The 14662-nt window shown below is 39.4% G+C and overlaps 1 protein-coding gene across 2 annotated transcripts in view; it reads left to right on the forward strand.

The window, feature by feature from the left end:
* Positions 1-2202: 2202 nt before the first annotated feature.
* The window catches only part of LOC310699004 (DGAT1/2-independent enzyme synthesizing storage lipids-like), a 105368-nt gene continuing 92908 nt past the window's right edge, over positions 2203-14662 (forward strand). The window contains exons 1-2 of one of the 2 annotated variants that reach the window (XM_083520596.1): positions 2203-2283; positions 14330-14378. In XM_083520596.1, the coding sequence (XP_083376722.1) occupies positions 14340-14378 (39 nt within the window). In that variant the 5' untranslated portion in view covers positions 2203-2283; positions 14330-14339. The remainder of the gene's footprint in view (positions 2284-14329; positions 14379-14662) is intronic. The other variant, XR_014521881.1, reaches the window with a different exon arrangement.

The raw sequence follows: 14662 nt of genomic DNA on the forward strand, positions 1-14662 counted from the left end.
GTCCCCGGGGCAAGCTTCGTTTTGCGAAGCAAGCCCATAGGGAAATTCGTCTTGCGAGGCAACTCGAAAACGAAAAAACCTTTCGTTTTGCGAGTTTTTCGTCTCGCGAGGCGTTCGTCTTGCGGGGTACCACTGTATTGGTGTCAGGGACTGGAATGAAGAAGCAGATGGATGAGAGGAATCTCCCCCCCCCCCCGGTTCTCCTGGAGCTGACAGGGGGGAGAGAGACAGCTTTGAATTGCAGCCAAAGTATGAGAGAGAAAACCAGGCAGAGATGGGAGATCCTCCATGCCCTAGGATGCAATGGTCACTGAGGGTACCAGAGCAGCGTACGCAACAATGTTTGGCAATGGAAAGCTTCCGTAGGAGTCGATGCTGCTGGGGGAGGGGAAATGAGGAGGAGTCAGAATGAATAATTCCATGATGGTGTAAAGACTGGAATTCTTTGTGTTACAGCAGTGACTGAATAAATCATACTTAAAAGCCTTCTTGTTTTCTCCTGGCTCCTTGAAAACATCAGGAAGGGAGGGAGAGATCCCTCAGACCTGGCAATTAGAGTCATTTGCAAAGTGCCATGGATGTAGATTGCGCCACGGCAATAATAATTTGGTGCAAGTTTAGTCGCAGTATGCTTCTTAGTCTTTACGCGGTTTAATTTATTTAGATTTATATCCTGCTTTTTGACAAAATTCCTCAAAGCGACTGGTTCCTTTTACTAAAATAATGATACTAGAATAATGGAATCTGCAGAAATATCTACAGAAAATATCCAAGTAAGCAGTCATGGGGAAATCAATCACACTTGTTGCAATTTTTATGTGGTATTCATTCAGCAGTGGCTCCATTCTTGTCACCCTGATAGCATCATTGATTGAAGTTCTCACTGCCCACATAGTGAGAGTTTCCACAATCCAGGGTGGATATTACCTTAGTGGGGTGTGTCACCCCATTTCAAAACCACGCCAGCTTAGTTGGAGGTGTGGGTGTTTCCCAAGCCATTAAGGAGGCCCAGCAACTGCAGAACACATTTTCTTACATGCCACTGTATGGCACAATGATGAATGACAGCAGTAGCTGGAGGTAGAGGGGGAAAGGCAAGTTGGGAATGAGGTCAGCACAGTATATGCAGACAAAAAGGACTGGCTCCATCAATGTGTTTGAATCACATCCATCTTGCCACTATCTTCCTCGCTCATCTGCTGCATCATGATGGGTACTTTGATCCTGACTTAAAGCAACCAAGTCAAATACCAGCAATGATTCATCCCCCTTGTACAATTTTGAAGCAGTTATTCCCCATATTCTTTCTGTTCCCTTCACTACCATCTTACCTACATATTGGAGAAACAACTGGCTTCTCCTGAATAGGCTGTTCCAAGGAAAGGAAGGAAAGGCAAAAGATAAAAAGATAAATGAAACATGATCCTTCTCTAGTCCTTTTGCAAGCTCTCATTTTCTCAGTTGCTTCCCTATACAAAGCCACTAGTTCTAGGCATTCAGGTGTGTTGAGATAGACCATTTGGCCAGTAGGAGCTGTTGCATTAGGGTGGATGAGGCAAATTCAGGCTGTGCAATTAAAGCTGATAAAACGGTAACCGGCCTTCTGCCAGGCCCTTTCTGCCTGCCTTCACACTTATGACATGGGGATGCCACTGCCTGGCAGTTTCCTCCTCCTCAGTTTCTGTTGCCATTGTAGTACTCAGCATGGACAAGGACTGGGGGCATCACTAGAATCAGTGGCTCTGGGTTTCCTTCCTGTTGGCATTCCTGCCTTCCGCACTACCCATCCCAACAGGCACCAGCTAGCACTGATTTCTTGCACCCCAGTCCCTTAAAAAACAGGCGCCTTTTTTTCTCCTACAGCAATGTGCCTAAAAGAACCTTTACCTTGCTGGCCTTTGCAAGGGTTGGTGGGCTTCTGTGTCTTGGCTACTTTCTTATCACTTTCATGTTTTTTGAGAAATAAACGTTAATACCTTCTTCCAATGATGTTGTCTTCTTGTTTCTTTAAAGGTGCAAGGAAATTTTTGTGTGAGGGGAAATACTTCAGTCAGCAAGGGTTGCTTGGCCAAATTGCCCCATGGTGTTACATAATCTCGGTCAGATGCCTCCATCAGCAATCTAGCCACCTATTCTACACCTGCTGGTATTTCTTCATCAGGACCAAGGACAGTTCCACATAGAAGACATTACAGAAATACAGCCTCAAGTTACCAACCAACACCTGGAGCACAGTGCTCAAGTGGGAACCTGGCCTTGCAGTTGGTTCATTTTATGATGAAGGTAATCATATTGTTTCTGTTTTAAATATTTTATTTTCCACTCTATTTCTTGATTTATTATCATTGAGAACTGTGTTTATAATCTTTTAATATCCTGTTTCACTAACTCTTTTCTTGGGAAATGTATTAGTTCTTTTTCTTTTCTTTTTATTTCTTCTAAGATTTCTTGCTTTTTCAACTCTCTCATCTTTTTTGGTATGTGCTCTGCGGAATAAGCCCCCCGTATAACTGCCTTACTCGCATCTCATACTACTTTTAAATCTGTCTTCTCATTTAAATTAATTTCAAAATTATCCATTAGCATCTCCCCCCACTTTTCTAATATTTCTTGATCGTTAAATAAATTATCATTTAATCTCCATCTCATTGGGAAACCTTGCCCTGTTCTTAATTCCACAATAAAAGAATTGTGATCTGATAATGTCCGATGTAGAATTTCTACCTTCTTTACCTTAATAGAAAAATCTCTAGAAGTCCATACTGAGTCTGTTCTGCTCGCAGTTATTCACGCTAAAATAAAATGTGAATTGTCTGGTCAGTGTGTGTTTTGCTCTCCAAATATCAATGAGGGTTAAATTGTCTGTTATCTGAAAAAAGGCATTGGGTATCGCTTTTTCTTATAGTTGTATCCCATTCCAGGGAAGCTACGCTATTCATATCTCCCATCAATATTATATTTCAATTCATATTTTCCTTTTCCCCCCAAATGCTTTTTATTGAGTTTTTTTTCCACAAATATAAATAAAACTTAATATTTTACAATCAACTTTTTTTTTGTTTTTTTTAAATATATTTATTGAGAGTTTAATAGTTCCAGAAAAAAGGAAAGAAACAGTAAAAAATTCACAATATGTCAAAACTAAAAACAAAAGGAAAACAAAAAACAATACAACAAAACATCAAGAAAAGCAAAAACATTTAAGAAAAACACATCTAATATCTCTATATCTCTACCTTTCATTTACTTGTATCATCGACCTCCTCACGCCTCCCTTTTTTGTATTCTTGTTCAATTAGCTGTTTCAGCAAATCCTTTCCATCTTTCTCAATTTTTGTTCTATAATTTATCTTAACACAATCTGACCTTAAATTTTACACTTTTGACCCATTAACAATCTATTTTTACTTAGTTCTTTATAACATTTCTGCTGAAACCATGTAACTTCATTCCAACATCCTTCTAACATTCATTAATTTTACAATATTTCTGTAAATATACTTTGAATTTTTCCAATCTTCTTCCACCGACTCTTCTCCCTGGTCTCGGATTCTGCCAGTCATTTCCGCCAATTCCATGTAGTCCATCAGCTTCATCTGCCATTCTTCCCGGGTGGGTAAATCTTGTGTCTTCCAATACTTTGCGATGAGTATTCTTGCTGCTGTTGTAGCATACATAAAAAAAGTTCTATCCTTCTTTGGCACCAATTGACCGACCATGCCCAGGAGAAAGGCCTCTGGTTTCTTCAGGAAGGTATATTTACATACCTTTTTCATTTCATTATAGATCATCTCCCAGAATGCCTTAATCTGTGGGTATGTCCACCAAAGGTGAAAGAATGTACCTTCAGTTTCATTACATTTCCAACATTTATTATCGGGCAAATGGTAGATTTTTGCAAGCTTGACGGGTGTTATGTACCACCTGTAGATCATTTTCATTAAATTCTCTTTTAAGGCATTACATGCCGTAAACTTCAAACCAGTGGTCCATAACTGTTCCCAGTCAGCCATCATAATATTATGTCCAACATCTTGTACCCATTTAATCATAGCAGATTTCACCGTTTCATCTTGAGTATTCCATTTCAACAGCAAGTTATACATTCTTGACAAATTCTTAACTTTAGAATCTAACAATTCTGTTTCCAATTTTGATTTTTCCACCTGGAAGCCTAATTTTTTGTCCAAGTTATATGCCTCCATTATTTAATAGTAATGGAGCCAATCTCACACTCTATTTTTTAATTTTTCAAAGCTCTGCAGTTTTAGTCTATCTCCCTCTTGCTCCAGAATTTCCCAATACTTCGGCCATTTGGCCTCCATACTGAATTTTTTTCTGAGCCTTTGCTTCCATTGGTGACAGCCATCTCAGGGTTTTATTTTCTAACAGGTCTTTGTATCTTATCCAGACATTAAACAGTGCTTTCCTGACAATATGGTTTTTAAACGCTTTATGTGCTTTAACCTTGTCATACCACAAATATGCATATCAATAAATACATTGTTAAAACCTTCCAAATCCAACACGTCGGTATTTTCAAGAAGCATCCATTCTTTCAGCCAACAAAAAGCAGCTGATTCATAATAAAGTTTAAGGTCTGGCAGGGCAAATCCACCTCTTTCTTTAGCATCAGTTAATATCTTAAATTTTATATGAGGCTCCTTGCCCTGCCAGACAAATCTAGAGATATCTCTCTGCCACTTCTTGAAACAGTCCATTTTGTCCAAAATTTGCAGTGTTTGGAACAAAAACAGCATTCTTGGCAATACATTCATTTTTATCGCAGCGATTCGGCCTAACAATGATAACTTCAAATTTGACCATATTTCTAAATTCTTTTTCACTTCAGTCCAACATTTTTCATAGTTATCCTTAAATAAATTCACATTCTTAGCAGTCATGTTAACCCCTAAATATTTCACTTTCTTAACCAGTGTCAATCCTGTCTCCTTCTGAAACTTATCTCTCTCAATCTCAGTTAAATTCTTCTCTAGAACCTTAGTTTTCGTCTTATCCAACTTAAAACCTGCTACCTGACCAAATTCTTGAATCAGTTCTAATACTCTTTTGGTGCTAGATTCTGGCTGCTGTAAAGTCAATACCAGATCGTCAGCAAATGCTTTCAATTTGTACTGTTTGGCTCCCACTTGTATACCTTTTCCCAATTGGTCCCTTCTAATCATATTTAACAAAACCCCCAGGACGGATATAAAAAGCAATGGAGAGATTGGGCAACCTTGTCGTGTTCTTTTCTCAATCTTAAATTCTTCCGTCACTACATTGTTCACAATTAATTTAGCCTTCTGTTCTGAGTAAATTGCACCTATACCGTTTCCAAAACCTTGACCAACCCCCATCCCCAATAAATTCTTCTTCATAAAACTCCAGGAAATGTTGTCAAAGGCTTTCTCCGCGTCCACAAATATCAAAACTGCTTTGGTATTAATCTTCACTTGTAGTTTTTCTAAAATGTTAATTATATTCCTCGTATTGTCAGACAAATGTCTGCCCGGGAGAAAGCCCGCTTGGTCTTTATGGATTTCTTCTGCTAACACCCTTTTTTAATCTTTTAGCCAAAATGTCTGCAAAAATTTTATAATCCACATTAAGCAATGATATGGGGCGGTAGTTCTTGAGCTGTGTCTTTTCAGTCTCTGTTTTCAGTATAAGTGTGATGTAAGCTTCCTTCCACAACTCTGGTGCCCTTTTCCCTTCCAATATTTCGTTACAGACTTCCTTTAAAGGTTGTATTAACCATTCTTTCAGAGATCTATAATATCTTGAAGTCAGTCCATCCGGTCCTGGAGATTTACCCAATTGCATGTTCTGAATGGCCCCTTCTACTTCCTGTTCCGTTATTTTGTAATTCAACATTAACTTGTTTTCTTGGGAATTTTTTTGTAGTCCATTCCTTTTCAAAAATTTATGTCCATTTCTTTCTGCTTCTCCTGTGTATATAGTTGTTTAAAATACCTCTGGAAGCACTTTCTAATTTCCACTGGATTCTGTATAATCTTTCCTTCCACTTCCAAATTCGTAATGGTATTAAGTTTTTGTCTTTTTTTCATTTGCCAAGCCAACAGTTTCCCGCACTTATTTGCCAATTCAAATGTCTTTTGTCTCATCTGTTTAATCTTCCATTCTATTTCCTGATTCATCATTTTCATATATTGTACTTGATATAACTTTATCTCTTTCAAAATCTCCAGCGACTTTGGTTTCACTCTCAATTTCTTCTCTCCTTCCTTTATTTTTTCCAGGATTTTGTCTTTTTTCTCATTTTGATTTCTCTTCTTAATTGCATTCTGTTGTATCAAAAATCCTCTCATGACCACTTTGCTTGCATCCCAGATTACTCTTTTTTCCACAGTAGTGTTCATATTTATCTCAAAATAGTCTCTCAAAGTTTTTTGGGCCTTCTTAGTGAATTCTTCATTCCTAAACGAAGTATCATTCATCCTCCATCTAAAGGAACCAATTGGCGTCAATTTCATTTCTATCTTCACGGCATTATGATCGGAGCAGGTCTTGGGACAGATTTCCACTTTGCTAGTCTTCGGAGCCAGTCCTCTGGTTACCCAGATTTGGTCAATTCTTGTCCATGTCATTTTAGCCTCAGAAAAGAAGGTTCCCTCTCTTCCCAGAGGGTTCTTCGTTCTCCAGATATCAACTAAATCCATATTTTCAGTCATATCAAAGAAAGTTTTTGGTAATCTTCCATCCTTGGTAACTATCTGTCTTTGTGCCTTATCCATATTTGTAGACACTACACCATTCATGTCTCCCATCAAAATCATATTGTAATCCATATAATCCATCAGAGTTTCATGTAACTTCTTAAAAAATTCCGATTTTCCTTCATTTGGTGCGTAGATACCTATTATCAGGAATTTTTCTCCTTTCGTTTGAATTTCAATTGCAACAAATCTTCCTTGATCATCTTTAAATATAAATTTTGGTGATAGGCTCTCCTTTGCATAGAGGACCACTCCTTTTTTTTTTACTTTATCCGATGAGATAAATTCTTGGCCTAATCTTTTATTGTTCAATAACTTCCTGTGTAACCTTGTCACATGTGTTTCTTGTAAACAAATCAAGTCCAAATGCTCTTTTTTCAATATATGAAATACTCTCCGCCTTTTTTCAGGGGAGTTCAGTCCATTCACATTCCAACTCAAGGCCTGCAGCGCCATCATGTGGTTACTTTGGTACCCCCCCAACTGCCCCCAAAGCTTGCTCCTCTTCTGTTGGTGGTAGTGTTGGCACATTCACTAGGGGGTCCAATCCAAAAGATAATGTCGATATGTCCAACGTTCCCCTGTTTGGTGATCTTCTCTCCAATGCTCTTTGCTCTGATCCTCTATCTGGTGATCTTCTGTCCAGTGCTGGTGGCTCTTTTCCAATTCCCTTCTGCAGATCTTCTTTGTATTTAAAAAGAAACTTTATTTTATCTTCTACTGATCTTATTTTTATTTTCCTTCCTTTAAAGCTGAAGGATAGGCCTTGAGGGAATTCCCACCTGAAGATGATTTTGTTCCTTCTCAACAGGGCAACCAAATCTCCAAAGTTGGACCTAAGGTCCAGAAGATGTTTTGGGATATCTTTAAATATTTCCACTGATGTATTACCAAAGTCTTCTCATAATGCCAGCCCAAAATTTTATCTCTCTCTTCTTTAGATCGGAGGGTAATCAAACAGTCTCTTATTCTGTTCTTCTCCTTCTTCCCTCCTCTTCCAAGTCTAGAGGCCCTCACAATTCTGAACTCCTCTTTTCCCAAATCCAAGTCCCAATAGTCTGCAAATTCCTCCGTGAGATAGTCTATCAAGCAGTCTTTTTTCCAGTTCAGGTACAGCTCTAATCCTCAAGTTTGTCTGTTTTTCCTTAAGCTCAATCATAGAAAGCACCAACTTATGGTCCTCAAGTTGCTTCTGTAGATCTGGGACTCTCTCTGTTTCCAGCTGAGTTACCTTCGCTTCCACAGCAGCAACCTTTTCCTTGACTTCCTCTGTGATCTGTCAAGTTGAATTAGACTCCTGAATCAATTTCTCAATAGCTTCTGTATTTGAGTTAACTTTTTGTCCCAAACTATTTATACTTTGTGTATTCTGATTTATACTTTGTGTATTCTGATCTAATTTTTTATTCGTTCCAATGATTCATTTATCTTACTCAATGCAAGTGCCAAAGCCTCTTCTGAAATCATTCCTTTTGCTTTAGAGTGCATTAATACAGTCACAGATGAAGCAGGAGGGCCAGATGTAGAAGCTCTTCGCTGCCAAGACTTCCCAGACCTTGTTGTTTTGTCTTGGATTGGCGGGTCTATTTTTTCTTTTCCATCTGCCATAACACTTAAGCCCTTCAAGGTCACTTCCACAGTCCCAGAGTCTTATCTTTAGAATTGGAAAATTCCAGTCCTTGTAGCAATTTCAAAACCCTCCTCTAGAGGGAAATAGTTACTAATTATATTATGTTAGTCCAAAATGTTGCTTTTTTAAAAAACACGATTGCATCAGTATATTTAGTATCAAGTCTCAGTTACTATTACTCAGTTTCTTTTACTCCTTTAGTCCCCTTTGAGTCAGAAGAGAATAATTGAAACAATGTATCACTCATGTTTCACTAACTGTCAATGAGTGATCTATTCACAGTCTATGCAGCGCTCCAAAATACAACAATCTTAATGGCAGCCCGTTCCCAGGTTCTGAGTGATGGAAATTTAGCTTCTTTCCCTCTCTTTTTGCAGGCAAATATTGTCCAGAACTCCCCCCTCTTCTTCTGCTTCCAAGGGGGGGGGTCGCTATTTTTAATGCTGGAAATTTAGACGTTTAAAGTAAACTTTCCAAGGCTTTAGCTTAAGCCTGTTTGCTTCCAACTATTTACAAAGGAGGAAGGCAGACTTCCTGTTTTAAGCCTCCCCCCATTCGTTGCCAAATTCAACTTTTAAAACTCCAATTCTTCGCTTTACTCACGGGTAGTTACTTTTAGATCCAATTGTCCACAGGAAAAAGTCAGCGCTCTCCGGCAACAGCTGTGCGGCTTCACTCCATGGAGGTAGCAGTCGATTCAAAGCACCGCGCCACTCACCCTACTTCACTCCGGATCCCCGAAAATGGGTTTCCCCTCGAGTAGGGGAGGCGCTCTTGGTGCCCGTCCAATCCCACGTTCCCAGGCTTCCTCCGCCTGCGATTTTTGAAGGGTCTCCACCTTCGCCGCGGCGGCAAGACCCAATTCCCACGGAGCGGATTCCTCTCGTTCAGAGGAACTCTGCCATTAGCCGATGGCGCTAACCCGGAAGTCAGCCTTAATATTTTACAATCAACATTTTGTATTCTCTTATTTATCCTGCACAGTTTCGCGCCCAGACTTCCCTCCTTCCCTGCTTCAGTTTTCCTATTTTACATCTTCTCTTGCAGATTCTTATTCACCCTCTATTCACATCACAGGATTTATGTTAACCCTGCTACCATTTTTAAACTTCAACAACTAAATCTTATATATGCAACAAATGTACTCCAGTCTGCTTCAAACTTTGTCCCTTTTTGGTCTCAAATTTTATAAGTCATTTTAGCCAATTCCGTATAGTCAAAGAATTTGATCTGCCACTCCATTACCATTGGGATCTCCTGGGATTTCCACTTTTGGGCCACGAGTATCCTAGCTACAGCCGTCACATACTGGAATAATTTACGATCTTCTTTTTTCACCTCCTCTCCTATTATCCCTAGTAAGAAAGCCTCTGGTTTCTTTGGAAATGTATATTTAAGAAGTTTTTTCAGCTCATTATATATCAGATCCCAAAACTTTTTCATCTTTTCACACGTCCATCACATATGGTAGAATTCCCCATCTTTAATTTGCACTTCCAGCAGGCTTTATTACTCAATCTGTACATTTTTGCCAATTTAACCGGGGTAATGTACCACCAGTACATCATTTCCCCTAGGTTTTCTTTTAAGTAGAGTATGCTGTAAACCTCATACCTTCGTTCCATAATCTTACCCAATTATCGTACTCAATATTGTAACCAAAGTCGACTGCCCATTTTATCATGACTTCTTTAATTAATTCATGTTTAGTATCCCATTCCAATAAATAGTCATACATTTTAGACAAAAGTTTTGTTCTGCCCTCCAAAATTTCGTTTGATATTTTGAATTTTTCTCACTGAACCCCGTTTTTTATTCTCTTTTAGTAAACCATTCACCTGATGATATTGTAGCCATCCCGTGAAACCGCATTTTATATCCTCATATGGTTTTAATTTCCACCCGTTCTCCGTTTTCACTAAAATATCTTCATAAGTTACTCTCTTTCCCTCCATGTTTAATTTTGTTGTTGTTAACACTTCATTCAGGGATAGCCACCAAGGTGTAGTTCTCTCTAATAAATTTTTATTCTTGTCCCATACATCATACAAGGCCCTCCTAAATATATGATTTGTAAAACCATTGTGTATTTTCGCCTTGTTATACCATAGGTAGAAGTGCCACCCATATCTATTATTGTACCCTTCTAGATCCAGCAAATTGGTGTTTTTCAAAATTATCCATTCTTTTATCAATCCCATTCCAGGGAAACTACACTATTCATATCTCCCATCAATATTATATTTCAATTCATATTTTCCAGTAGAATTTCTTCAAGGCCATTTTTTTCTCATTTGGTGCATTCACACCTACTGTATTGGCAATATTTTTCTCTCCTTGTGATGTTATTTGAGTTATCAATATTCTTCCTTGTTCTTCTTTGGATCCAGTTCAGGTTTTATATACATTACCATGCCTCTCTTCTTTGTTGCATCAAATGCTACAAAGTCCTTTCCAAATCTTTTATTAATCAAAATTCTTCTATGTTTCTTCACAATGTGTGTTTCTTGAAAGCAAATCACATCCAAATTTAACTTTTTAACCACATGTTCAGTCTTGTTTCTTTCAGTTTTATTATTAAATCCATTTACAATCATCTTGTTCTTTGTTTATTTGTCTCTTGTCTCAACCTTTGTTGGTTCTTCTTCCTGTCTTGCTTCCAAATCAAATGCCCTTTCTCCTGCTAATTCTTTTCCATATTTTCTCCAGAATTAGTCTGCTTCAGTGGGATCCCAACACCTTTGTTTTCTTCCTTTATGTGTAAAAGATTGTGCATCAGGCTATACCCAACAATAAGGCATTTTGTTATATTTCAGTGTATCTGCAAAATATTTGAAATTTACTCTTTTCTTTAACAACCTCATCAGGATTTATTTCAAGATTATTATTTTCTGCTTGACGATCTGGAGATTTTTCTGGTAGTGAATCTGTATTACTCTGTTCTGAATTCTCTTTGCTAAAAAAAACCAAACAGTCACCCAGCAGTTTTTTGGGTTTTTTTGCTTTAGCCTATCTAGATTTCACATGAAAATTTTTGTCCACTGCCAACCATTTCTTCTTCCAATACAATCAGGTTAGCAAGTTATTTTATTATTTTTTCCACTTAATTCCACCATCACATCTTCTGAAATACCTCTCAGACCTTTTTGATCAGATCTTTTTGATTTAATTCCAAAATGGCCATCCTATCTAGAGCCTCTTCATGAATTTCACCACTTCAGTATCTTCCTTCATCCTCTCTTGTGTCAGGAACGTGGCCCCCCAGAGTGCAGGGGAAGAGTTAGACTCAGAAATCGAACTAAATGAACAAGGGACAGACTCTGCAGATGAGTGTTGGCTGACAGAATTGAGAAAGGGCAGTTCGACCCCCCTTCCCGAAGAAGACTCTATTAGCTCTCAATAAGAGGAAGAGTTGGAAGGCATCCAGGGCATTGCTAGGCAATCAGCAGATAAGCAGAGGTCTGCGTTTGTGTCGAGTGAGAGTGGGGAGAGTTGAGCTCAGCCTCTCAGTCCCCGTTCTAAGCAACTGGATAAAATCAGAGAGCAACAGAAGAGGGGAAAGGTGGGAGTTTGGCATCCTTCCTGCTATGGGAGGGGTGAAACTTGTATTGGCCACAATTTTATCAGCAAAGGGGGAAAAATGAAAGGGAAAAAATTCTCTTCCCCCCTCCTTCCTCCCCTCTCTCCCTTCTTCCTTCCTCCACTTCCCCTCCTCCTTTTAAAGGTTCGAAATAATAAATACTTTTTTCAGTTATTATTTGAAATAACTAAATCATTTTAAATAATTATACTAATATTTTAAACTTTAATTCTCAATTTCAATATGAAAAGAGAGAGGGGAAAAGAAAAATAAGTAGAAGAAAGAAAAGAAAAACTTACTTTTCAATACTTGTAATTATATCAGAATGGCACTAGATGGTCTCTGTCCTTTCTTTTGGGAAAATGTTCATTAAAAAATGAAAAGCAAAGTAGAAAAACCAGTTATCATTTTTCCAGCCACACTGTTCTATTATGTTTCCGTCCTTGTTCTCTTACTCTGCTTTCTCACACTTAGCTTCCCCCCTTATCTGTTATTTTGATTTCTTATTTCCTGTTTCCCCTTCTGCTTTTTTTCAGTTATTATTTGAGGAAGTTTGCTGTGGGTCTTGATGGTGCTGTGTGTCTGTGCTCAATCTCGGAGCTCCCAGGGCTCCCTGAAAAGCGTTGGGAGCTCCCAGAGAGCATCCTTTGACAAGGCTGGACCCTTCGGAACCCAAACTTTTCCTTCAGACTTTTTTTGAGAAGGTGCTTTACCCGTGCTCCCTTCCCATCTCCTCACCACAAGCGGGCTGTTCAGGACGAGTGGTCTCTGTCATCCACCATTATCCGCAGTCGACCTGGAAGTCACTAGTTATTAGGTTGATAACTACTAGCCATCAAAAGTTTTCCCTGCTCATTTCAGGAAGTAATCTTCAATACTCATGAAAAAGCATCTTCTATTATTAAACTAAGAAGCAGATGGAGATTGAAAGCTTCTTTCCTTTTGAAGCCTCTAAAGAGTGTAAGAAGAGCTTCCTTTGTTGTTGTTGTTTAGTCGTTTAGTCGTGTCCGACTCTTCGTGACCCCATGGACCAGAACACGCCAGGCACCCCTGTCCTCCACTACCTCCCGCAGTTTGGTCAAACCCATGCTGGTAACCTCGAAAACACTATCCAACCATCTTGTCCTCTGTCGCCCCCTTCTCCTTGTGCCCTCCATCTTTCCCAGCATCAGGGTCTTCTCCAGGGAGTCTTCTCTTCTCATGAGGTGGCCAAAGTACTGGAGCCTCAGCTTCACGATCTGTCCTTCCAGTGAGCACTCAGGGCTGATTTCCTTAAGAATGGATGCGTTTGATCTTCTTGTAGTCCATGGGACTCTCAAGAGTCTTCTCCAGCACCATAATTCAAAAGCATCAATTCTTCGGCGATCAGCCTTCTTTATGGTCCAGCTCTCACTTCCATACATCACTACTGGGAAAACCATGGCTTTAACTATACGGACCTTTGTTGGCAAGGTGACATCTCTACTTCTCAAGATGCTGTCTAGGCCTGTCATTGCCCTTCTCCCAAGAAGCAGGCGTCTTTTAATTTCGTGGCTGCTGTCACCATCTGCAGTGATCATGGAGCCCAAGAAAGTAAAATCTCTCACTACCTCCATTTCTTCCCCTTCTATTTGCCAGGAGGTGATGGGACCAGTGGCCATGATCTTCGTTTTTTTGATGTTGAGCTTCAGACCATATTTTGCGCTCTCCTCTTTCACCCTCATTAAAAGGTTCTTTAATTCCTCCTCACTTTCTGCCATCAAGGTTGTGTCATCTGCATATCTGAGGTTGTTGATATTTCTTCCAGCAATCTTAATTCCAGCTTGGGATGCATCCAGCCCAGCCTTTTGCATTATGTATTCTGCATATAAATTAAATAAGCAGGGAGACAAAATACAAGAAGAGCTTCCTGGATCAGGCCAATGCTTCAGGAAGCATTGTCTAGTTTTCAGTATTCATGAAAAAGCATCTTATATTATTAAACCAAGGAGCAGAGGCCTCTTAAGAGCATAAGAAGAACTTGCTGTATCCAGCCAGTGACCCATCTAGTCCAGCATGCTGTTCTCACAGTGGCCGTTTAAAAACATTTTTAAACTGCATTAGGCTATTGTCATAAAAGTCTCCAAGAGACTCCTGAAAGAGAAAAGCAAGGACCCCTGCCAAATCGCTGATGAAAAGGTATTCCACAGTATGGGAGTGGTGACACTAAATGCCCAACATCTGGCTGAGGTAGAAGACACCGTTGATGGAATCTTTTGAGGAGCTGGAGATGGTGTTCATAAGTGGTTTGTTTCACAAGCATACAGTAAGGCTGGTAGTACAATAGCTTTGCAAAAAAGCATTTTGGTTTCCCTGCGAAGGTCCTCAAACACTCTGCACGGGAGAAAGCTTCACTTGCAGAGCTCAGGCGATGCTGGATGTCAGCCCTTGTGGAAAGATAACTGCCCAGGTAGGAGAAGTGAGCAACACTTTCTAATGTTACACTATTGAGTTGGACTTGTGGAGCTCTATAGGGGTTGTTTTGTGCTTGTTGATTCATCAATTTGATTTTTTGGATGTTGCATGATAGGCCAAGCATTTCATAAGCTTCTGTGAAGATATCTAGGATGGTTTGGAGGTCCTCCTTCGAGTGTGCACACACTACGTTGTCATCAGCATACTGAAGCTCTTTGAAGGAAGTTATGGCAACCTTACTCTTTGCTTCAGCCTACTCAGATTAAAGAGCTTTCCATT

This window comes from Podarcis liolepis (assembly GCF_965112155.1).
Source record: "Podarcis liolepis genome assembly, contig: HAP1_SCAFFOLD_74, whole genome shotgun sequence".
NCBI lineage: Eukaryota > Metazoa > Chordata > Lepidosauria > Squamata > Lacertidae > Podarcis > Podarcis liolepis.